At 34.5% G+C, this 26,393-nt stretch overlaps 1 protein-coding gene across 1 annotated transcript in view; it reads right to left on the reverse strand.

Annotated features, from left to right (window-relative positions):
• LOC125054214 (F-box/LRR-repeat protein 7-like) overlaps nucleotides 1–26,393 on the reverse strand; it is a 70,299-nt gene that overhangs the window by 1,260 nt on the left and 42,646 nt on the right. Inside the window, exons 2-7 of the mRNA XM_047655974.1 lie at nucleotides 12,622–12,843; nucleotides 11,747–11,938; nucleotides 10,822–10,966; nucleotides 8,586–8,771; nucleotides 5,139–5,284; nucleotides 316–489 (exon numbers count right to left, since the gene is read on the reverse strand). Of these exons, the coding sequence (XP_047511930.1) occupies nucleotides 316–489; nucleotides 5,139–5,284; nucleotides 8,586–8,771; nucleotides 10,822–10,966; nucleotides 11,747–11,938; nucleotides 12,622–12,837 (1,059 nt within the window). The 5' untranslated portion in view covers nucleotides 12,838–12,843. The remainder of the gene's footprint in view (nucleotides 1–315; nucleotides 490–5,138; nucleotides 5,285–8,585; nucleotides 8,772–10,821; nucleotides 10,967–11,746; nucleotides 11,939–12,621; nucleotides 12,844–26,393) is intronic.

Below are 26,393 nucleotides of genomic sequence, written 5' to 3' on the forward strand. Positions count from 1 at the left end.
TGAATATGGAAGACCAATTTGTACATTGCCTAATGCTTACATCGTAAAGTGGCTGAACACAAAATACCTTTCTATTAAATGTCATAACTCATAAGAACATATTTCGAATATGACATAATTTAAAGAACAAATTACTTACTAATAGTTATTTTAAAACAATTTGAAGTAATAATCAAGTAATAGCAAGTAATAATCAAACGCTTGCTAAATCAAATTAAGTCAGCCTTTGTTAATTCACGAAAATGAAAGCCGTAACTAGTACGAAACGTAAGTTTAACTCCAAATTAACCAATTTCTATAAATTGCTTATAATACCTGTAGTCCATTTTCAGATACGTCAGTAGCCCCCAGATCGAGTGCTCTAAGCCTGGAACAGCCCCTTGCGATGGCTTCTACTCCATCATCTCCAAGGGCACCACATCCTCTGGCATTTAAATACCGCAGCTTATAACACCGCCTTGCCAATGTACGTATACCCGAATCTGAAACCTATTTACAGACATTGTTTTATATAATCCTAATAGAAAAGTAGTATGAAGGGCTCAGGAAAATTCATACTAGGTTTCTATTAGGATCACATAACTTAACTTGAAAGATAAATTAAAATTTAGTAGTTTATATATTTCAGTATTAGAGAATTAATGAGTAACAACATTCCGCACTTGCTATAATATAATGTTAAATTGTGAGAGAAGTGGGTATTGCCATCTGTCGCAATTCGCTTATTTAAACGGGCATAATTTATTATTATTTATTTGTGAGTGTCCATGGACGGCGGTATCACTTAACATCAGGTGAGCCTCCTGCCCGTTTGCCTCCTATTACATAAAAAAAAAGGGACCTGTGAATATATGACTTTCTTTTAATTTTCATTTTCTTTTCATGTTTTAAAAATATTAGAATGAGATAGTGGTATTTCTTGGAATCTCCTTGGAAATCAGAGGATAAAACTTATGTTTTAATTTAAACTTAGCAACTATATCGAAAAACCCACTTTTCAAATGTATTCACACGAATATAAGCATATGTCACAGTTAGGGATTTATGATATAAAGATTTTGTTGTTTGGCATTGGTACTTGGTACTATTTGTGCATGCAATTTATAAACAATGATATTATAAATAATATCATATATAATAGTCATAATTGATATTATAGGACGATCTCAATGTAAAAAGAAACCCGTTGCTACATTTTTAATAATTGCTCCGCTAACATTCGTTAATCCGTGAATTCTCCGAAAGATTGACTACCCAACATAAAAAAATCAATTCAAAACAGTAGATAAGATTAATTCGTTCAACCAAAATCTTGATAAGTATATGTTAGTAGGCGCAATTCATTTACAAACTTTTTTCAGATATACAGTCAAACCTGGATAAGCGAGAGTTCAAGCACAATCTCATTCTCGCTTATAGAGATTTCTCACTAACACGAGTTTCTCGCTAATCTAAGCCGGTACTTGGGTAGCATTTCTCTCTTATAGAAGTACGCAGCAATAACAAGTCACAGCAAGTACGTATGTAGTAAATATGTAATATGATAAAATTATGTGCATAATGTGCTCAACATTATTATGTACATATATATTTTATTTTATTTAGAACTTATCTTATTATTTATTTACACTTTAAAAAAACCTGAATGAATGAAAATGTCAAATTTGTAATTTGTTACTGTATGTGTGTATTTTTTAAATAAAGCTCGACTGTCGCTTATAGAGGTATAGATAAGTAGCAGTCTCACTTACGGAGGTCCATAAGGGAAAAACGACTCTCTCTTAAAGAGGTTTCTGATTCTCGCTAATAGAGGTTTTGGGAGCTTCAAATAACGGGTCCCGGCTATTACTATCACTTATAGAGTTTTCTCACTTATCCAGTTCTCACTTACCCAGGTTTGACTGTACATAGTATACGTCTTTTCATTGATTGAATAAATAGTCCAACTCATATAGCAGCTTAATCACGAGACCATAAGAAATAATTTCTTTGTATATTTAATAATATTTTTGAGTAAGAAATGACAATTAACATTCAAAATATTATTTGCTTTATTCTTGAATACATGTATATTGTATAAGCTTAAGCTATGATATTATTACGTTCGCCTGCAACACTTTGCTATGTAATTTACAAAAGGCGTCATATTTAAATTGTAATGTGATCAAGTTAGAATTGTTATTGATTTCAAATGGATAGTTAATACATCTACTTTATTCCATTTTCTGCGGTGCCGATCGGTGGCAAGTCTCAGCCCTGGTTTAAACGTTCTTGCAAGGCGGCCGCGCGTCGAAAGCGAGAATGCTTTAAGGCATGGGCGGAAGCGGCGAAATCTCGTGATGCCAATACCAGCGAACTTAAAACAGCATATAACTCAGCCTCCAGGTCCTTCAAACGGGAAATCACTAAGGCAAAGTCAGAGCACATTGCCAGATTTGGCGAGAGATTGGCCCAACTCCCTTCAGGGACTCGAGCCTTCTGGTCTCTCGCCAAAGCTGTCCAAGGGAATTTTTGTCAGCCCGCTATTCCACCACTGCACAGGGAGGATGACTCGCTGGCCCACACTGCGAAGGAGAAGGCCGACCTTTTAGGCTGTCTCTTCGCGTCCAACTCGACTTTGGATGACCGAGGAAGATCACCACCGACCATTTCGCGGTGTGATTCTTCGATGCCGGAAATCACATTCCGGCAACGTGCTGTCCGCAGAGCACTATCTTCCTTGGACATTCATAAGTCGAGCGGGCCGGATGGTATCCCCCCAATTGTGCTGCGTACTTGTGCTCCTGAGTTGGCTCCGGTCTTAACGCGCCTTTTCCGGTACCTGTACTCGCTTGGCACTGTCCCGAAGTGCTGGAAAACCGCTTCTAAACATCCGATCCCTAAAAAAGGCGATCGCTCTGATCCGTCCAACTATCGCCCAATAGCCATAACCTCCTTGTTCTCCAAAATAATGGAATCCATTGTTAACTGCCAGCTCTTGAGGTATCTAGAGGGCCACCAGCTGATTAGCGATTATCAGTACGGCTTTCGTCGTGGTCGTTCGGCTGGTGACCTTCTTGTATACCTTACACATAGATGGGCAGAGGCAATTGAGTCCAAGGGGGAGGCGCTGGCGGTTAGTTTGGACATAGCGAAAGCCTTCGATCGGGTGTGGCACAGAGCACTGCTCTCGAAGCTTCCAGCCTATGGGCTACCCGAGAAATTATGCGATTGGATCTTCAGCTTTCTGGCTGATCGGAGCATCAAGGTCGTCATCGACGGAGCATGCTCCGACCTTAAACCCGTGAACGCGGGGGTCCCACAAGGCTGTGTTCTATCCCCGACCCTGTTTCTTCTGCATATCAATGATATGTTGCAACTTAGCAACATTCATTGCTATGCGGATGACAGCACTGGGGATACTTTTTACACTGGCCGGGCAGGTATTTCTCGGGCAGTTGTCGATGAGTACCGGAACAAACTTGTGTCTGAAGTCGAAACTCTTCTACGTGGAGTCTCAGACTGGGGCAGACTAAACCTAGTCCAATTTAACCCCAAGAAGACACAAGTTTGCGCGTTTTCCGCTAAAAAAACACCCTTTGTCGCTACTCCTCTTTTCGAAAACACTCTTCTTAAAGCCACAGCCAGCATTGGAATACTTGGCGTTGACATATCGAACGACGTTCAGTTTCGCGGTCACTTGGAGGGAAAGGCTAAATTAGCCTCCAAAAAGCTTGGTGTGCTCAGCAAGGCGAGACGGTACTTCACTCCGGGCCACCGCATGCAACTATATAAAGCGCAAATTCGGCCCCACATGGAGTACTGCTCTCACCTCTGGGCGGGGGCTCCCCAGTACCAGCTCCTTCCACTTGACCGTATTCAACGCAGAGCGGTTCGAATCGTCGACGACCAATCCCTTTCCGAGCGGCTTGATCCTTTGGCGTTGCGTAGAGATGTGGGGTCTCTCTGCATCTTCTACCGCATTTACCATGGAGAGTGTTCAGAGGAGTTGTTCGGATTAATACCTGCAGCTGAGTTTCGTCATCGGACGTCGAGGCAGAGTACGAAATTCCACCCGTATCACCTCGACGTCCGCCGTTCCACAACTGAGCGTTTCTCAAGGCAGTTTTTGCCGCGCACCACCACTTTGTGGAACCAGCTGCCCATTGAGGTATTTCCGAACCAATTCGACTTAGGGTCCTTCAAGAAAAGAGCGTACCGATTCCTGAAAGGCCGGCAACGCACTCGCGAGCCCTCTGGCATTGAGAGTGTCCATGGGCGGCGGTATCACTTAACATCAGGTGAGCCTCCTGCCCGTTTGCCCCCTGTTTTATAAAAAAAAAAAAAAAAAAAAAAAATGACAATTATCCTGAATGTGATAGTAGATTTGGCTGGTGCTGGCTTTAGCAAGACGATTTTATTGGCTACTTTTACACCCAAATCTAAGCAAGTCGCCGTAGAATCGTGGATTTATAAAAACCTATTTTGGCAAACAATTTATCACGACTGTCGTATTTCATCTTAATATATAAAACAAAGACGGGTTTGTTCGAACACATATAACTAACTGAATTTATTAGATGTATTTATCTCCGTCCTGAATAGCAATAATAACTATTGAAAACATTGGAACATGGACGACAAAGTATAATAAAAGAAAAAAACAAGTTCATGGATTTCGTAATCGTCAAACATTTTAAGTTCATTTGTCGATACAGTAAATTCTATTCTTAAATTAAAGAACCTATTTAAATAATGGTTTATATTCTGTTATTAGTATCGACAAGTTTTATCCACAACATTCGAATAATGACGTATTTAAAAATGACGAATATTGAAAATGATAATTAGATATTGCTTTATATTGCTTGTCAAATATTTATGCGTAATTCTGCCGCTTATTTCTTTTTGTGTTATTAATTTCTTATTAAAGAAGTGAACTTAATATTTATTTTGTGTTTATTGTATTACTTTAATAAAATCATAAATTAAGTTCAGCTAATCTGTAACACAACGTTCATTGTCTTTTAGGCGGTATTAGGCACTTTTAGGCATTGTATTAAAAACCTAGTCAAACTCATCCTAAAGCAACTATCTCTGTTGAGACTCGATGATGGATATTATTATGATGATATCGATACAAACGTAAAAACAAATACCTGGGAACATTTGGCAACAGAGAGGTAGCGCAGTGCTTGGCCAAGCTTAGCCAACTCGTACAAGCCGAAATCTGTCACACCCGTACAGTCAGACATGCTCAATTCTTTCAAAGCGCAATATGATGGCACCCACCGCACGCCTGCGTCTGAAAATGTTGATATAATTAGTCGCATTTGGCTCAAATTCATAATTAAATAATCAATTCACAAAGATTGCATTATTCATAATTTGTTATATTTTTTTTAGGTTTTATGTTTTCTTGTTTTGTTTATATAGAAAATTATGTTCTTATATAGGGCTTTGTATTAAAAAGTGTTCAATTGTATTAGTATTAAGTTACTGTAAGAATAGAAAATAAGGCAATTCAATACATTTGAATATTAAAAATTTAGACATGGCTAAGAAAATCTAAATTGTTGACAAATGTAGTTCACATCGGAATAAAATTTGGTAATAAATCGCAAAATCGGCGTATTTTCTTCATTAATTTCTTCTTTATAATTTGCACAGAAGACATAATGGCTATCGAACATGTACAATAATTAAATTCTACGCAACCGAAGCATTAAATATGTTCCATAAACACTATATGAAGACATAAGATCATTAAAAAATAAATCAAGCTCATGTCATAATAATTGAGACAGTGCATTTCAATAGAATACATTAACCTTTGATATTTCGGCAAAGGTCAGTATTGTCTACAAATCATATTTTAGCAGTCAAATTTAATTGGAAAATGGTTTTAATATTTTGAACCTCATGGCTTCTTTGACCCCAATAAATTTGTTTCCTCTTTCTCAATTATTGTTTGCAAGTCTGGCTCGTAAGGCTGGTATATAATATAACCTATTTATTCATCTTCAATGGAGTTAAAAAAATAATCAATCACAGGAATTAGCGAAAGACACATACATTGTTTGACAACGTGTTTGTTCAAATAATCAAACTCTTTTACATTTTCAATACCGTTATACTTATAAATTATAAACTGTCACGTAGTTCTGTGTGCCTCTTGGCTTAGATTTGACTACCATTTTTTTTTTTTTTCGTGTGGAAATGCGTTACGCATACCCTCCCGCGGCACGGTTGACCTTGGTGGGGAAGGGTTATGTGGGACTCGCACAACAGTGCATACCCACTAAAACCCCACGGCGCCACCAGCAATCGCCCGGGGCAGGACACGGTAACAGCGTAGCCTTGTCCGCATCCAACCACGCGATCAGCCGTTAGTATCACGGTCCTCTACGGCCACGAATGATGTGGAATGGACCTTGACTACCATGACTACCATTTTGCCAGCTCTGACTTTTACGTCGTCTTTCCACCTCGTTGCTTGGGGTGCTCCACCGCATTTCCCATCCGTGAGGGACCAGAAACGGCAGAAATGCTATTGTTCCCTCACATTTTTTTTTGCGAATTATATAGACAGTAATAAACTTTGGACAAATACATTAAGAATTAATATCAGTTCGTGCCGTGTTGATACTGAATATTGACTATAAAATAAATAAGGATGTTTTTAATTGCAAATGACTTAAGTCGTATGTTTGCTAAACAGAATATAAATATGCTTTAAGAATCCATCCATTGCAATCGCTCTACAGCCATCATAAACAGAGAATAAGGTCCAGCGCACACTTATAAGAAATCTCTCATATCGACGGATCCTTAACACAATTTTAATACTTTGGAACAAATCGTTCCATATGTTTCAACGTTTAAATATATCGAAACTGTAACTTCTGAAATAAATAAATAATCTAGTAACATTGTTTTTAAAATTTAATCTCAAATAAGATTAAATTCTGAATAAATCTTTGAATGATTTATAAGAATTCGATAAAAAGATGAGATTTGAGACTGAAGATTGAAGAATGGGTCACGTTTCAGTTCGCTACTCTATATTATGAGAGTGATTCATATTGTCAAAGAGCTGTTGGCGGCATATAATATTGCCACGAGATTAGGGCATGATATTTGGTGGTTATTTTTGTGTATTTTTATATAATAGATAGCTTTTAATGTTTTAAGTAAATGGTCAGTTTTCATAATTGATTAGACTTAGACGGCTTTACTATAAAACGCAAAAAAAAATTATAAAGATATTAAATACATACTACGTTTATTGCCATGGTAACGATACTTTAACCATGAAAAAAATAATGGTAACCAAGGTTACATATATGGTAAAATCTTTAGTCAATGCTTTACAGTATAGATAAAATTATTTTCTTGCAATGAACAGCGTGAGAATTTAGAGAATATTATTACATTGTTTTTATGTAAAATATTTGTACGGTTTTTATGTAAACTTTTTTTACGTTCTCTATTCATATTAAGCACCTGCGAGCAACAAACCCAATGTTCCTTAAGTTATTGAGTGTCCACCGGCCCTTATTCTAATGATAGATACTGCATTACCAACCATTTGTAGCTCATTTATCATCATGTCATCATCATTATAGCCTACTTGTTGGGCTCGCATGTGTTCTTTGCTTTTTACAGGGTCAGCCGGTTTTTACCTTGTCCGTGCATTATATATATATATATATATATATATATATCGCAGTGTACGTGGATATGTCTACGGTTTAGGACAACAATTAATCACGCTATATTTGAAAAACCCTCCCGATTTTATACAGCTCTGCGGGGTTTTTTTTTCATATATTTAAAATATTGATAAAAAATTTTATATTACAAAAATACAGCATACAGTACAGCAATAAAATTTCTGAAATACAAACTAACGTTTCTTACCATATAACGCCGAATTATACGCAGTACCTTCAGTGGCTATACTGTAATTTTGAATGGAACACACAACTATGAACTACGTGCTCAAGGTCAGAAAGGTGGTGCTTGGTTCCTATAACTCATTAGCTTACTATTATATTCTACCACTATGAAGACTATTATATTCTACCACTAAGAACCAATGTCACAAAATCTACGAATCTTAGCAATTACAACTGTATTTTTGAAGTGAACTTCTTTAGCGGCATTGTACACTAATTGTTTGGAATGGGTAAAAAATGTTAAACTCGCGTCAGGACACGTGACCTGATCGAAAATTCGTAAGACGGATCGAGAGTAGACAGCTGGCGCGGCGTATTTAAGTTTGTGTACGATAGCGCAATAAATAAATATTGTATTCCACCACATAAATGATAGTACTTTTATACTGGTAATTAAAGCAATACGTGCAAAAGTATTCCCTAACCATTCCAAAATATCAAAAATGCACAACGTTAATATTCAACTTTTCACTTCTGCCGGCACTCCCGGAGTGCAACCCGTTATTTTTTTCTATATAGAAATGGGAAGTAGAATACCTTTGTTTCGGTAATAATATCTGGTATAAAAGTCGGTCAATTGGTTTTGTTTGGGCTCGTAGTGAGTGGTTGCTAGACTTAAAATTCCCTACTCTGCTGATTTCTTACCTGTGACTAGAGTACACCTCCTTAGATATAAGTACTGAAGAGACGGACAGGTGTGAAGTAAAGCGCACAGGCCAGCATCTGAGACTGAGCTGCAGTCAGTGAGGTCTATGTATTCCACTGGAGGACGTCGCGCTGCTAGTCGACTTTCTAGCCACGCCCATTCCGGCCAGTCGACGTTTAGGCATCCTAGAAATTGAAAAATATGGCATTTCTGAATTGAAAAATCTTACAATAACCCGTAGCTCTTGATTTGGTAGCAACTAGATTGGTACTGTATTAAATATAAATGTTTCTTATATATTTTACTAATAATGGCTTTGTTATTCTTCCTTTATATTAAATATATATTATAATGAACAATTAATCTTAGAACTTAGAATTTATTATAAATACATATATTGCTTTGTATATTTTTTGTATTTGTATAGGTGAAACTGTGCTTTGTGTATGTTTAAATGTGTATTCCGTTTTTTGATTATGTGTACAGTGTAATTGTTTGAATATTGTTTAGTTAGTAGCTGTAGGAATACCGTTGAGCAAATAAATAAATATAAAGCATCGATATGCGAGTTTTAAATGACGTAGGCGAAATTAATATATTAACTTTTTGCTGGTATCTACGTGTTATATAAATTATCACATTTAAATACATAATAAAAATATCTCAACTTCTTCGGTAGGTTTATACATGATTTTATAACGTGTGAGTTCAAATTAAATGGATTATTCAATTAGCATATTAATTGGCATAAAATCAGCATTTCATTGATGCTCGTTTTATAAGGGATGTTTTACAGACTACATATGGTTTATTAGTGTCGTTAGAATAATTAATTTCCAATGCATAAGTAATCCTAGTACCGGGATAAAAACTCGTCTATGGAATCACATCGGTTAAGATCACAGTTAATACATTCTGAATTATAGACACTGTCAACTATTTGAGTTATGTATGTAATCTTGTCTATGACCATCCGAGAAGTTTAGTATGAAATCGATGCTGGACTCGTTCGAACCTAGGCTGTGCAATGGATTTTTTACATGTAATAAACACTTTCTACTGTTATTACGGTGAAGGAAACATCTAGAGGAAACAAGAAACAATACTATTGTCTTTTATTAACATAACCTTTACACATTTAAAGAAAAAACTTTTTATCGGATTAAAGTTATGTATTATTATAAATTTATTAGTCGATACCAACTCCGGGGAAATAAATACAGATAATGCAACTTTCTCTACAGCTTTGATACTTTTTGACATCCAACACCTTTTGTCTTCAGTCACCGTGACCACGCACGCTGTAAAGCACGCGAAACGTCGGATAAATTTAAAATTATGTTAAATAATTGTAAATTTATAATACATAACTTTAATCCGGTAAAAAGTTTTTTCTTTAAAAGAAACAATACTGCAGTCATAGAAAGCTAAGCATCTATTAATATAAAGATAAAGTTTTATTCAACAGATTCAAGTATGTCTGCTGAAGTGTTACCGCTTCATACTAAAAATGTATTTGTTTTTAATTTACAGCATCGAGCAAACTGTTTTTACTCGTTGATCATTCCTGATAATTGTCATTATGCAACGTAGGAACGTTAATTGGATAAATTAAAATAGGCCTGTTGTTCGAAGTATAGATTCCTTTGCATAATATTGTCGTTATGCGAAATAGGAAGCTGTGGAAATACCTCCATTCTCTGGGAGATATACCGCCAAATTAAAAAAAAAGAGTGTATGTACACGCGTTAGAAGTTATACTTCTTTGGAGTATGGAAAAAAAATAACTAAAATGCAGTAGTGATTAACGATAAATATTAAAATTAATCAATAAAATTATTATTAGTAAATACTATCACCGTCGTATATGAAATTGATTTAATAAAAACACCAAAATAATATTTATTTATTCACACTGTTTATTGTACTGTTACGAAACACGTGTTCTAAATATAAAATACTAGAATATACAACTTGAACATAGTTATTATCGATTTTAATGCCACCTAGAACTAACTTCATGCTGTTAATTTTGTGTAACGGTGCGCGCGTATCGTAAAATTTCACTCTCATCAATTTTTCATAACGCGCCAAAAGAAGTATAACTTCAAAAAGACCATTCTCCTCCTAAAAGGCCGGTAAAGCAGTTACTAACCATCTTCGTGGGATGTCTGTTCCGTTGGTAAAAAATAGCTACCCTGCAATTTAAAAGTTATGTTTAATAATGACAATCACCAGTAAGATCCAAATGCCGCAAATCCATCAGATCCGTTATTAGCGGAGCTAATGATCTCGCGTCCATACTCGTTGAACCGGTGAGTGCCAGATGTGTCAGATTTCTAAACGTAGCAGCCACTAATTGAGCGCCCGCTACTGATACCTGAAAAAGAAATAAAACCTCAGTGCAACAAGCTTTATAGATGATGTTATTAACTAGCGATGAACTTACATAACAGAAGTCAATCGATTAACAGCGATGATTAAAGCAAATTTGTGACCATTGAGGCTTAGTTTTAAAGTAATTTAATTTTAATTGGTGTGAATTGTCTTAAAAAAAACTATAGTTCAATCAAAATAACTCTCTACTATAATAAAAATAGGGGTTGATCGTAAAGGGGTGAAAATTAGGGGTTGTATGTATATATGTTGTATCATAAAAAATAAAAACAAAAAAATTGTCTAAAAAATAAAAAATATTTTTGGGTAGATAGGGCTTATAACTTAGGGGTTTGAAAGATAGATAGTAGCCGATTCTCAGACTAACTAAATATGCATAAAAAATTTCATAAGAATAGGTCGAGCCGTTTTGGAGGAGTATGGGAACGAACATTGTGACACGAGAATTTTATATATTAGATTCAGTCAGCACTAGTTAAGTTTTCAAGGCAAAAAATGTTCTATAACGAAAATCCAATTTTTCGAAAAGCATTTCTAATGATTAATAAATGTTATAACTTATAAGGTATGCTTGCTGTAAACAATGCGAAATTTATTTATATTTCATTCGCTGTTTTTTTTTTAATTTCTACAAAAAGTTTTCAGAAATTGTAATTCAAAATACATTGTCATTTATCGAGAACCTCTAACCCAATTTATGTACGCGATACATTGCGGTCTTACTTGGAAACCACGTTACAAGTTAGTCAATGAAATATCCTACCGCAGTATTTTTCATCCTCCATTCTCTAACAGATCCAGCACATAAGCCAGCTCTGGCTCCAGCACATCTGGCAGCAATCTCTAATGGACCAGCTGCACGGATTCTCCGCCAGGGTTCAGGTCGAGCCAACAGTCTGTTCACGAAACGGGACCATCTCCGACACACCCGGGACATTCGGCATAAGTCTGATACCTTAAGTGATCATGTTTGATAAATAAAGTATGGAATGTCAAATGTTTATAAAAACTTGGAAAATGATGTACGAGGTTAGAAATGTCAAACAAAAACGTACAAGTAATTAGGTCTCTCGGTATCGTTCGGCGTAAAATGATTATTAAATTAAATGGAATTATATAGAGATGAACATATTACGACGCACATTGTAAATTATGATGATATTAATTTAACCCTAATGGGAAAAGCAAAGGACTTTACATTGTAAAATAAATAGACTTGACAGTTGACATGTCAAATTTTGCTCGTTTCCCGCGCTTTGGGCTAGAAACCGAAATACCAAAGACAAAAGAACGCGTCGTCTCCATTTCAAGGTCTACTATACAGAAAACATGGTGGATATATTTAATGGCAAATTTAATATTCACGTAACAATTATTAGTTATTTAATTCATATTTAAATACCATAAACATTTATAAAGATATTTCTAATCACTGTTGGACTGGCATTTTATGTAACTTTTTAAGCTTGTCAACGAAACACAACAACACGGTAAACTTAAGATTACAATATTACCCACCACCAGTTAAATTTGACTCATCACAATCCAACGAAACGCACGGTCGTCTTTTGTTTCACATTCAAAGCACAAAACGAAAAATGTAATTCGTAATTTATTACATTACAGATTGTAAATTACCTCTAAATACGATAATATCTTCATCCAGAGCGCATCACTCAAGCTATTATCCCGCCGCCGTCTGGGTGGGCCGCAGTCAGCTAGGGTATGGTATCCCTGATCTAGACTCAGCTCGCTCAGGTCTGCTGCCAGGGACAGCGCCGGCTCAGGAGGTGGGGGCGGCCTTCGTCTCGCTCCCCCACAGATTCCCGGGCCTGAACAGCTGCCCGTTGACATGGTGACCTGCAAAGGAACGACAATTACACTTAAAGACGAAGAATAAAACGGAATTCGGGACAGCTGTGTCAAGAATATTGTGCGCTTCGTAGACGATTAATTTTCCTTTTTCAGTAGTACGGATATATTACTGAAATATAGGCTACTAAGTTTTATATATATTAAGGTATAATTTTAATATCTTATACAAAACAACAGTGATGGTAAATTTAATATATTAAATTCGTTACACATTTTTCTTTCAAACAACGTGGAGAACTTTTAAAATGGAATACAACTATAAGTTACACACATTCAACAAATGTTTAGTGTTCCATTTTCAAAAAGTAAATAGAAACTTTTTAGATATACTCATGAAATGGCACATAATAAAAAATAAATCTATTCGACGGTCCCATAAAGCTGTCAACATAATGAATTCTACATTCAATTTTAATCTAAGCTTGCATGTACTCATTGACCTTATTTTGCAATTAAATCCACAATAGCATATAAATCAATCAACTAGACTCTTCAATTGAACTTTTATACAACTTTTTACTAGGTAATAGGGGGAATAGAATAAAGTATAAATAATTCAAGAGAGGCAAGCTGAGTCTTTGATAACCTTTTGTTGTATTATGGTAATAAGCCGTTGAGAATTCAAAAGAACCTTGGGTGATTTTTATTAAAAATTGCGATTCTATTTGACGAACGCTTATCGACGATACTTAAGGACATTTTTTATACAAAATGTTAAGTAAAAACCGACCTAAAATATTTGTAGGTATCTAACACGATTTGTGTCAAATGTCAAAAACCTTGATGTTATCTTATTAAGTTTATAATTTTATTGTAGGTATCTAACATGATTTGTGTCAAATGTCAAAAACCTTGATGTTATCTTATTAAGTTTATAATTTTAGTATTATATAGTCTATGATTCATTTTATCATCAAAAATCGTTAAAATTAATTTGTCGTAGAGTCCCACGTGTATATTGCTCATTAATGAACTGGTTTGAAATTAGGAAACGGAAATCAATTTGTTTTTACATTAGTTAGCTACATTTATTTCCTCGTATGATGATATACCTTCAAAAACCTTCATTGGCTAAATATGTTATTTAAATTAACCAAAAATAATAATGTAAAGTGAATTTTAATAATTTAATTATTTATAGTTCGTTTCCAGCGTTTTTTACACTCTTGTTTATTTATTATTATTTTAGTATAGATCAAGGTGCAAAGGGGCAGGTGGCTAATCTGATGATAAGAGATACCGCCGCCCATGGGCATTCTTAACGCCAGACGGCAGTCGCCGGCCTTTTAAGAGTTGACACGCTCTTTTTTGAAGGGAAGAGTTCTGAAATACAAGAAGAAAAATAAGATTGAATTTTCTTTTATGTTAGAACTTTGTAATGCTATCGTCAATTCGATAAATCTTAAGCAATTAAAACCTCCATTTATCAGTTGAATTTCATAATCGAATATTTAAAATCAACCGTGCCTTGGCGAACATAAATTTAAAAAGATTTATGCTCTTAGATAAAAACTGTCCAGAGCGCGCCAATTAAAATCGTACCAAAGTGCGAACTGAATTCCTATTTTTGGTATTTTGTATTATTTTCCTACTATATAAAAGAAATCAATTTAAAAACCTTTCAAATATTCCAGGTGCTATTCCAACTACACCTAAACACTACTAATAATAAATATGTCACATTAAAGAACACAATATTACCTGATTACAACGTATAAACCGATTTTACGAAATAAAACATTATGTGCAACTAAAAGGCTTGGTTGGCTTTAAATGGTAGCGACCTTCATCTCTGATCTCGTGGGTTTACCAGCCCCAGCTGTGCGCCAAAAAACTTACGTGGTATGTGCGCATTTAACACTCGCTGGTACGGTGGATAGAATTAATAATAAAATCATAAGAAACCACACGAAAATTGAAGACGTCACAACGTGGATACGAAGATTGAAATGGAAATGGGCTGGTCATTTAATAAGAGGTATAGAAAAGTGGAACAAACAGATCATACATTGGAACCCAAGAAATAAAAAAGAAAACGAGGTAGACAGTTTCGAAGGTGGGAAGACGAAATAAAATCCGTAACTGGGAACATATGGACAAGGAAACAGAACAGAGCGGAGTGGAAAGACATGGAGGAGGCCTTTGCCAAAGTTGGGCAAACAGATGGGTTGTCGGTGTCACCGACTCACTAGAGATAATAGTTTAAGTTAAAATTATGTAAAATTTTCTGTCTGAATAAAGGCTTATATTATTATTATTAGTACGGTGAAGGAAAACATCGTGAGGAAACCGGCTTGCCTTAGACCCAAAAAGTCAAGCGCGTATGTCAGGCTCAGAAATTGATCACCTATTTCGATATGGACGACTGCCCAGACCTAAAAAAGGCTGGTTATTTAAGGTGTTGTATCGTTTTTAGCGTGTACTTTTTTAAACTTTAAACATTGCAAATATAAGATAATTTAAACTTATATTTCAATTAACTCCACACGTTAAATTATTTTAAATTCTTTAAACTTCTTCATTCTAATATTTGTTTCTTTTAAAATTATAATCGGTAAATCTAAAATTTAATGTATTTTATCAATCCTGTTTATATACAAAACAAAAATTTACTAAGAAATTTATTTTTGTTTTAAACATATAACACGGATGAGCTAGTATCTGAACAATTTTGTAAAAACCCTATGTAAACAAGAGTTTACATTCAACTATATATTTTGAGTGTTACATTATACGAAAAAAACCAAAATAAAATCTTAAAACAGCTATCAAAGTTCAATATAAATCACCTTTGACGTGAAGCACTTAGTGAACAAACTTTTAGCAGATACTCTTTTTAACAATCGGTTAAACCGTGTTGACGCCTACGCGTGTCTTTTCGCAATTTATGCCTGTGATTCCGCCTGGAATCAAAGTTAAAATATACCTGGATTGTTTCTATAGGATTGATTTACGGATAGGCAAATATTTGTGTGAGTGTTTTTAATATCTTTAGAGAAACAATGGGGAAGTGCAGATATCGGAAATTGTCTTTTAAATTTCACCTTGTTTCAGAAGAATATTTTTTTCACATCTAATTACACAAAACGTTTAAAATGGGTTAATAAATCTATGTAGTTTCTACATACAATTCTTCCACTCTTTAAAAAAAAAACATTCCAAAAAAGGGGAACGATAGACAACTGTAGACAAAGGTGATTCGACACGTAAAGAATATTCAAGGTTAATTTATATATACATTATCTATCCGACCGAAGATAACCCAAAGTCATACATTATTTTCCATCCATTTGTCTATATGTAAATTCGGAATTAGGCTGCTAAAAATATTAGTAACGGTATAAACTATTATATAGATTGGTTTTTAAATGCAAAGGCAAAACATATATTTTCAATTGGAAAAATGATACCTAGTTTTGTATTCAAATCTATAAGCATTATATCACGTTAGACAAATTAATCGATAAACAACCGATTAATCGATTCAATTAACCGCTAAACTTATCGATAGCACCGATTAGATTCGATTGACGTGTTCAGTTTGACATTAGACTATTTAGGTTAATGCAATGCCTAAGGGTGATTACGATAGTTGGGTCGAGAACCGACACAAGAAAACACGACTAGACTAGATATTTGAATCTCATAAAAGTGGTGTTAGTTAATCCTAAATGTCTTAAAAGGTAATCTGAAATAATCAACTCATAAATTAGAACCTTCATTGATATAGTTGACAATTATTAAGTACACGTTTACACTATTTACACGTTGGCAATATATCATATTTGAATAATTGTCAATATATCATTGCCAACATGAAGACAACAGAAATGGAATGCTTTAAGTTTGTCCAGCCCGCCTCTGATGTCAATGGCGCCAAAAGTCCTGCTTGAATTTGAATAGAATTTATCAAGTTGTTGATAATGTCGTAATCTCTGGCGATTTGCCCGATTCCTTGAATTAAAAATAACGACGTGTGGATCCTGAGATATAACGGTAAACGATATATAATTTAGATCTTTAAATAATAATAATAATAAGCCTCTTATCCTGAACTGTTTCTTTGACTTTGTGGTTGACTCTTATCTTTAATTTATAAAATATCTCTGAGTTCAGTGTGCCTCTTGGCAAAGGCCTCCTCTAACAATTTCCATTGTACTCTGTCTCTTGCAACCCTTCTCCATTTTGAGCCTGGTGTTAATTTTAATTCGTCTTCCCATCTCTTGCTTTGTCTTCCTCTGTTCCTTTTCCCATCTCTAGGGTACCAGTCAGTTATGATGTTGCTCCACTTTTCTTGTTTATCACGTATCATGTGCCCAGTCCATCTCCACTTCTAACTATCTATTCTAGTGAGTATGTCTGTGACTTTTGTCTTACTTCTTATGACAATGTTTCGTATCTTATCTTGTTTCTTAATACCTATCATACTTCGTTCCATAGCTCTTTGGCAGTGTTCTAGCACTTCTCTCTAGATCTTTAAATATAAGACTCCAAACTTACATAGCCATTATTGGCAAAATATTTTGTTTTTACTTTCGTCAGCCTAATTTAAAATAGTCTATTCTTCCAAAAAGTACTCCTAGATACTGTCTGGAGATGGCAAAGATGTCTTTCAGTAACCGGAGGTCATATAATGAAAATACAATACTGTCACAGCCTCCAAATTGAATGTTAGAACACAATATACTTCATTTCGGCGCAATACATTCTGACACGCCACAGCCAGTGTCGAACTAACCATTAAATACTTAAATATTTGTACCAAAAATCCATAAATTCTTTCTTTCTAAGTCAAGTTTTATACTTATCGTATCGCTTTGGTTACCTTTATTGGAAATATGATAGGCGAGATTGATGGACTTAAGATGATTAAAGAGATATTAAAAAGAAGAAAGATATTAAAAAAATAAGATAGATTAAACGTCAAAGGGCTCGATAGGAGTTACTTCGGCATTTTGACAATTATTTGACGTGGTTAACCGATAGTTACTTCTTAAATAGTATCTGAAATGCAAACTAATAGTATACTATTTAATATCAAGAACTCTTTAAGCTATGTTGGAGCTATGTCGACCAAGATGTTCAGCGTAAACGATATATTTCAAGGGCCCCACATAGTTTCAATCCAGCACTGGGCACATCAGACTCCTTTATTGGAATCTGTTCAATACATGGTTTGTTAGCCACGTATCCAATACTCTTCTGAACCAGAGCTAAATAGAATTGAACATTTTGTATTTCTTTTAAGTATTAAAAAGTCACAATATTTTATCAAAATATATTATAATATTATTCGCATTTATATCATCATTTGTAAACATTATAAAAGATTTAAAATTATTTGGTGTGTAGAAAACAATTAAATTCATTTTTTTACACTTGAACATGCTATTTGGATTTTTTTTTCTTGGCCTGCACGGTTTGTGCTTCAGCCATTGCTATTTTGTTTTGTGGTTGTAACTTGCTCCCAATAACGACTCTTAAGCTATATCGAATATAGTTTACCAGGCCATAGATAATTTAACCGATAGCTAAGTGCTAATAATTCTAGCTTTTAGGACAAAACACACTCCTTAATTAAATGCAATGACAAATCGGCGCCAACATTCACCAAACCCACACTTTACCCTTGACGCACCTAGCTGTATTGCCCCTAATTATATGAATGTCAAACTTTGATTAATAACAACGCAATGTTGTCTATGTTACGCAGCTATGTTTAGTATGTTAATATTGTTTTTCGTTTACCCTACTACATATTAAAATAGATATTCTTTAACTAAGAAACATACGAATTAATTTCATTATAAATAACTTAACTCGGCGATTCGAATGCACTGGCACAACTGACACAATGGCAAAAGTCTGCTGTCTGTCTACTTATCACTCACTGCTAGGCTCTCGTGTATAATAATTTAATTTTTACTATTTATTTACAATTCGTTGCAATAACATACATATAAAAAGCAGGTTACATATGTAAGTTATTAGGCAACGGGCGGCCTTATCGCTTGTTAGCTTATTTATTCCTGGCAACCCTAGTATGGAACAATTAAAAAAACCACAGAGTAATGTACAAGAAGTGCTTAAATAATTAACAAAAAATAACATAAAATAACATGTAACTCTAACAAAAACAAACTAAAATCTAAAAAATAACAATAATAATATAATCAAAAATGTAAAAGCTAATCCAATTGTTAATAACTCACAATTAATATTATGTATATATATATATAATATAATAGCTAAATTACGAGGTAGAAGTTAAATTATCAAAAAGACGATTTTTAAATAAATTTAAAGACGAAGGTAAGGAGTTCCCTTTTTAATACGCTATAGAAGATTTTTCTTAATATGATAAACTTTGAAGGAATTTACGTAACAAAAATATTTCAATTTGAAAGCGGTGTTTCTGAAATCCTCATGAAATAGAGCTCTTAGTCACAAATCTGTGGATCCAGAGACCAGAAATTATTCAAACATTGAAAGTAATGGATGTAATAATAAACATGCCGTAACATATTGCACCGTGATACTATATGTATGATGTTAATCCTTGCAAATAAACAAACTCGTCTCGATTATAATATTAATAATAATAATTTATTTCCGAAAACATTGTATATTATGGTGGTACAATCTAAATTTCGCATATTCTGCCACACATAAGTGTAGATATAAGGAGCTTTGGAGTCTTAAAACAATTTTTATTGGATTCTAAACAAATCTTTCGGTAATTAAAAGGATTTTTAAGCAAATATTTCTTAGAATTAATAATTGTATTTACTACTTAATTGCTTTGAGACTTTGATGTTTAAATTGGTAACAACATCAAATTTTCCTTTGATGTAAAAGGTTTAAAAAACATAAGAAGCTTTAAATTAAGCTTATTTTTCTACGCTAAATAAAAAATGGTAACGATCTAAAAGCTGTCTTATAAATTGGGAGTTTCAAGAGTTCAAACGCTTTGAACTTCTCTTAAATATCGAGTAATATATAGATATATATATAGAGGACAAATGTTTTCAACACACGTACATAGCAAAGCTTAACCTTTCATTCGATAAATTCTCGACGCATTCCAAAGACTGTTGAAATATTCGAAACGTGACAATGCCCTAATGAATTCTGATAAGATCCTATCGTTAGTTAAATGTGCTAATTGTGGGTACTTATTTACGCCCATATTGGTTCTCACATTAGATTGCGGTATTCGAGGTGTCAATTTACTTCACACTGGTTATTGGTGTGAAATCAGTGGGTGTCGATTTCGTAATTGCGCGACGATACTTTTTCTATCGGATTATATGTAATATTAATTATATATAGAAGCTTTCTATTAAACAAAAATAAATCTGTGGCGAATTAGGTAGTGAGCGAAGGCGAAAGGGTTTTTAAAAACAAGTGGTATGTGTTCTCTGCTTGAAGAGCAAAGCAAGACTGATCTTTATTTATTATTCAAACTTACATCAAGACTTATCTACTTAAATGAACAAAGGGTTATATCTTAATCGTAATGGCTTCCTGACAAATACCAGGAAGTCATGTGTACAGTAATCTTATTACCTAATTATTCTAAGTAACAAAGGTGGTCCTTATGTAGTGACCTTGTTATGAGGACATAACTCCTCCCCCCTTAAGATGGAGGCGTAATGAAGGCTGCGACCGAAGCTGGACTTCTTCAGGTTCAGGTTGGTGTTGAGCCGTGATTTTCGCCGATCTAGGTTTCCACCAGAACTTGTAAACTGCTATTCCAATTCCAGTGAGGAATACTAGGACGTACATCGTTATAGATGGCCAGCTAGGTATTGTAGGTATGGTTATTATGTCTTCTTCCGGGATGTTGATTTCTTCCGAATTTTTTATAGCATCCTTTAGGTTGTCTAGCTTTATGTTGTCTAGTTTTAATTTAATTGGTGCCACGTATGGTGTTTGGTATGCTCGGGGTAATGGTATGGTTTCTCTAAGGTTGATGTATCTCTGATGAGTTGCTAAGATTCTGTCTTGAATCTGAATTTTGCAGTTACTGTCGGTTGTTATTAGAAAAACACCTTTATTTCGTTGGTATTGAACATCCTTGTTGCAGATGGTTTTTATAACTTCTTCTTGTTTCATGATTACTATCCAGCTGTTATCTTTAATTTGTTGAATGATGTTATTTTCGTAACTTGCTGTTGCATAAGTGCAGTTATGCGGCTCCTGATGTTGTATTAGTTGAGCTATGCAATCGTTGGAGTGTAATAAGGTTTCCCATTCAAGATGCTTGCAGATTACTTCGTTTTCTGTTATTCTGCTACAGGGTTCGTGGGGGTATGCAAACTCGTTATTTCCCAAGATAAGGTAAGGATTTTTGGGTATGAGGATAGTGTTGTTATTATTAGGAATAGAATATAGGTGTAGGAGGTTATATGACTGTTCCGCCACTATAGGTATGTCCAGAATAAAGTTTAGTGTTTCGTTAGTGCTATAGGCTTTTACTTTGATGGCTTTTTCCCACAAATGAATATTGTTAATATTTGGGGCGAACGCTAAATTACCATTAATTTCATTTTGTATTTGATTGAGTTCTTCGATTAAATACGAAACATCGATTATACTGGGGTGCATTTTTTCTAAGTGCGAGAATGTTATGGCATTTTCTAGGGTTTCTAGTCTATCGTAAAGTTGCTGAAGTGAGCTTTCAATTTGATTAAATATAGTTACTGTTAAGAAATTGGTTTCAAATTCCGTCCTTTGTGCAGAGTATCTATCTATTGACCTGTAGATTTTCTTTTGATTACTTTTAATTATGTTTAGATTATTTTCGTAATCTTTCATGAAATTTTGCATTATATTTATGCTCTTGCGCTGATTTACTTTATTGTTATTTATTGACGATTTTATTAGTCTTATTTCGTTATCAAGTTTGATAGCATCTTCTTGGTCGAGGTTTCCTGTGATAGATTTTATAACTGAACCTAAGCCGTTTATTAAGCCACGTTTCTGGCGGTAACTTGACTTGAAACCTAAGGTATTAAATCCTAAATAAAGTAACTTATTTTCTATGTTGTCTATAAGGTAATCTATTTGTTTAAAAATATTGTTTAGGTCTACTGAACTATTTTGTTTCAGTTTTAGCGTATAATAATTGCTACATATCTCTAGGTATATATCTCTGATTTTTGTTGTATTATAAATGACTGCTAAGTGATAGGTGTCGATCTGATATTGAGCTTTTGCTTCTGTTAATACCAGAATACCATTATGGTTATCTATTGGCTGTATGGTTGCTGTTGTTGTGGCGAGCTGGAGTGCTGCGAGGCAGGCGATGGCGTTCCTGAAACATTTTCCGGGCGCCTTAATAAGCGGAAGTGGACTCTAATTGTTTTAGCGTTTACATGTTTTCCTATGATTTCCGCGATTTGCTCTGGGTGTATTCGTACAATCGTATAGGGTCCTAAGTACTTTGGTTCGAGCTTGTTATTTCTAGCCGTTTTCGCTACTTGTTTATATACTATGTCGCCTACTTTAAATTGTGCTGTTTCTTTATTTTTGTTGATTTTTTCTATTACTTGTTGTTTTTCGGTTAATAACTTGTTGTTTATTAATTGTTGTGTATTTTCCATGATTTGTTTATGTTTAGTGACATATTCTTGGTAGAATTCTTTGGGGCAGTGAAGTTCTAATGGATTTCTACTGTCTGTGTGTCCGTATAGTAGTTCAAAGGGCGTAAACCCTGTGGCTGAATGAATCGTGTTGTTATAGGCTATTATCGCGTATTTCATTAAGTTGGTAGATTCGTCTTTGTCTGTTAAACGTTGTATTCTAATGATTTCTGCTAGTGTGGAGTGTAATCTTTCTATAGGTGAATTAGAATTGGGGTTGTAAGGTGTGGTAAAATGTATATGTATATTGTGTATTGCACATATGTCTGTTATTATTTCATTGTCAAATTTTGAATCGGAATCTGTTGTAATCTTTTTGGGTACTCCTATTACTGAGAATAGACTCAATAGGGCCTCAGCTATGTGAATGCTGGTTGAAGCGGTTAGAGGTATTGCTTGGGCGTATTTTGTGAAGTTATCTATGATAGTTAAAAATGTTGTACCTCCGCTACTGTACAAGTCCATAAACATATGTTCCATTGGTTTATGCGGTGTGTCTGTTAAAATAGGGGAAGTTTTAATGGGTTACGTTCGTACTTGCTTTTTAAACAGCTGTCACATTTATTAATAAATTTTTGAATTGAAGTTAGCATATTAGGCCAGTGATAGTTTCTATGAATATGTTTGTATGTTTCTTGAATTCCTCTGTGTCCTCGTCTTACCTTCGTGATATTTTCTGATCAATTCTATTTGCTCGGGAATGTTCTCGATTAGAGTGACTCTATTCATGCATCTTATTAATTTCGGTCCGCGATTATTAAATATAGTTTTGTATGCTTCACAAAATATTGGAAAGTATTCCTCGTGATGAAAATAACAGTGGAAAATTCTATCTGGTATTGTGTGTTCTTTTAGGAATTGTATGATTTGCTCTCTTGTATTGTTTATTGGGATCCATACATCTTTAATTACTATTTTTCCTTTTGATCTATCGTCTATTCTATATGTATCTCCCGGTGTTTTTCTGATGTGAAACTGTTTTAACTGTCTATCAATTGCGTCATCTATTTTTGGTATGTTATCTGTGATTGTTTTATTAGTTTTCGATTGCGAGGGTTGTATTTGTTCTTGATGCGGTATTATAATGTCAGATTGTGTTTCCGTTTCCTGTGGTTGATTTGTGTTATCGGGCGTGATTGGTATATCTAATAGTGTTCTAATGTCTATGTTTTCCAAGTCTATGTCTTCCGCTGAAGTACTTGGTTGCGGGTTATTAGCATTTGTATCTAATTGGTTATGGTGAATTATTTGTACTCTTGATAGGGCGTCCGCGTTTGTGTTGGCTTTGCCTTTTTTGTATTGTACGTCATAGTTATATTCTGCAAGTCTTAGACGCCAGCGTGTGAGCTTTGAGTTGGGGTCTTTTATGGACATTATCCATGTTAACGGGCGATGGTCTGTGTATATGGTGAACTTTTTACCATATAGGTAAGGGCGAAAGTATTTTATTGCCCAAACTATACTTAGAAGTTCTTTTTCTATTGTAGAGTATTTTTGTTCTGTGTCTGATAATGTTCGAGAGGCGTAAGCTACTGGTTTATCTGTTCCTATTGTTCCTTGTGATAGTACTGCGCCTATTGCTACGTCTGATGCATCTGTAGTGAGTATAAAAGGTTTGTCGAAGTCCGGATATTGTAATATTGGTGCGTTAATTAACACCTCCTTGCATTTTTCGAATGCTTGTGTGTATCCGGGCGTTAAGTTGATTTTACTACCTTTTTTTAAACATTTGGTTAGTGGTTTGGTTAATTTTGCAAAGTCTTGTATAAACTTTCTGTAGTAGCCTACTAGTCCTAGAAATGATTTTATTTCTTTCTGTGTTTTTGGTATTGGAAATTTTTTTACTGCCGCTATTTTATCTTCGTTTGGCATAAGGCCCTTGTTAGTTAACGTGTGTCCTAAGAATTTTACTTGCTTTTGTAGAAATTCTGACTTATTTAATTGAATCTTTAAGTTATGGGATCTGAATCTTTCAAATACCTGTTTGCATTTATTTAGGTGTTCCTGTAAGGACGTCGAGTAAATAATTACGTCATCAAGGTACGTTAGTACGTTGTCTATGCCTCTTAGTACCGAGTCCATTAATCTTTGAAAAGTGCTAGGGGCATTTTTTAGCCCAAACGGCATTCTCAGGAATTCATAATGTCCTCGATCGATTGTGAATGCGGTTTTTTCAATGTCCTCCGGATGCATTTCTACTTGATGGTAGCCAGACGCTAAGTCTAGAGTTGTGAAATACTGAGCTCGTCCTAACTTATCTAATATGTCATCTATGTTTGGTAATGGGTATTTATCTTCTATGGTTTTGTCGTTTAATTTTCTATAGTCTATTACAAGTCTGTACTTTTGTTCTCCTGTTGCGTCTGGTTTCTTGGGTACGATATGTACCGGGCAAGACCATGGGGAATTACTTTCTTGTATTATGTTTTGTTCGAGGAGTTTGTTTATTTGCGTTTTTATTTCCTCTTTTTGTTTTGGTGCCTGTCTATAATTTCGTACATAGATTGGTTTATTATCAGATAATCTTAATTGATGTTTTATTTCATGTGTGAATGTTAATGGGATTTCCTCACAGTGAAATATGTCTCTATAATTATAGCAAAGTTTTTTAATTTCGCGGTATTCTTCCTGGTTCATGTGGGTCGTTCTGAGTCTTTCTAGATTTTGTTTTAATAGTATATCTAAGTTTTCATCGTTTTGTTTGTATTTATGGTTAATACACTTTTTGTCTGAAGTAAGGCGTTGCAGGTTTACATGATGACTGTTTTTAAGGATAATTTTGTTTTCTGAAGAGTTAATTACTGTTGTTATGGCGTTTCCGTTTTTGACTGTTACTAACGCCGGTGGAAAAATTAGGCCACTTTTCATGGTTTTTCCTTTTGAGTAGTATTCACCTTCTTTATAATTGCATAGCAAGTTTACGACTTGTTCGCATTTGGGTTCTATTTTGCTGTATGCTTTTATATCGTCCCTAATAGGTATTTTAGTGGTGTCTGTGTGCAGTGTCATGTTTTTTATGTCTATTTTACAGTTTAATGGGGCTAGAAAGTCTAATCCTAATAATCCTACAAAGTCCGAGTCAAAATTAAAAATAAGAAACTTATGTGTTATCTTTTGTCTGAATAATCTTTCTGGTAGGGTGATAAATACTATTTGGTTGTGTTTTGATGTAGCGTGCGCTGTTTTAATGAAATGGGTTTCTTTTTTTATTTTATAGTCAAAATCTGGGTTGTTATGAAAGACTTTTGGATTAATTAACGATTGTGACGCGCCTGTATCTAGTAAAAATCTGCCACCTAGTTCGCTTATGTAGATATAAGGAAGTTTGCTATAACTTTTTATATTGTTCATGAATACTATATTGTTAGTTGTTTTAGTAGGTCTAGCTGAAAATTTTCGTCGCTATCCTCTGATTCGCTGTCGTTATTATCCGATTCTTGTTCCTCATCATCATCGTTTTCCTCCTCTATTTCGCTTTGAAAATGAATTTTCTTTTTATTTTGTTCGGGGTTAAACGTTGTCGTTTTATTTTTATTAAAGCTATCTTTATCATTTTTTGTAAAAGTTCCTGGTTTACTATTGAATTTATTTTTGGACGTTGTTTTAACGGGATTATTTTTATTAAATTGAAATCGTCTAGCTCTGAGGTCTACTTCCTCCTGTTTGGCTAATATGACGGCCTGATCTAAGTTCTCTACGTGTTTAATTTTTATTGATAGGGACGTTATAGGGTTTAAACTGTTAAGGAACGTCTCTAATGCAATTTGTTCATAATGCGTTTGTTTATCTGGCTCTGCTGTGATTAGTGCGCTCATTAGTACCCTAATTCTATCACCAAAAGCTTTTAATGAGCTGTTGTCTCTTGTGACATGCGTTAATGCGTGTACA

The sequence above is a fragment of the Pieris napi genome, chromosome 11 (genome assembly GCF_905475465.1).
Source record: "Pieris napi chromosome 11, ilPieNapi1.2, whole genome shotgun sequence".
Classification (NCBI taxonomy): domain Eukaryota; kingdom Metazoa; phylum Arthropoda; class Insecta; order Lepidoptera; family Pieridae; genus Pieris; species Pieris napi.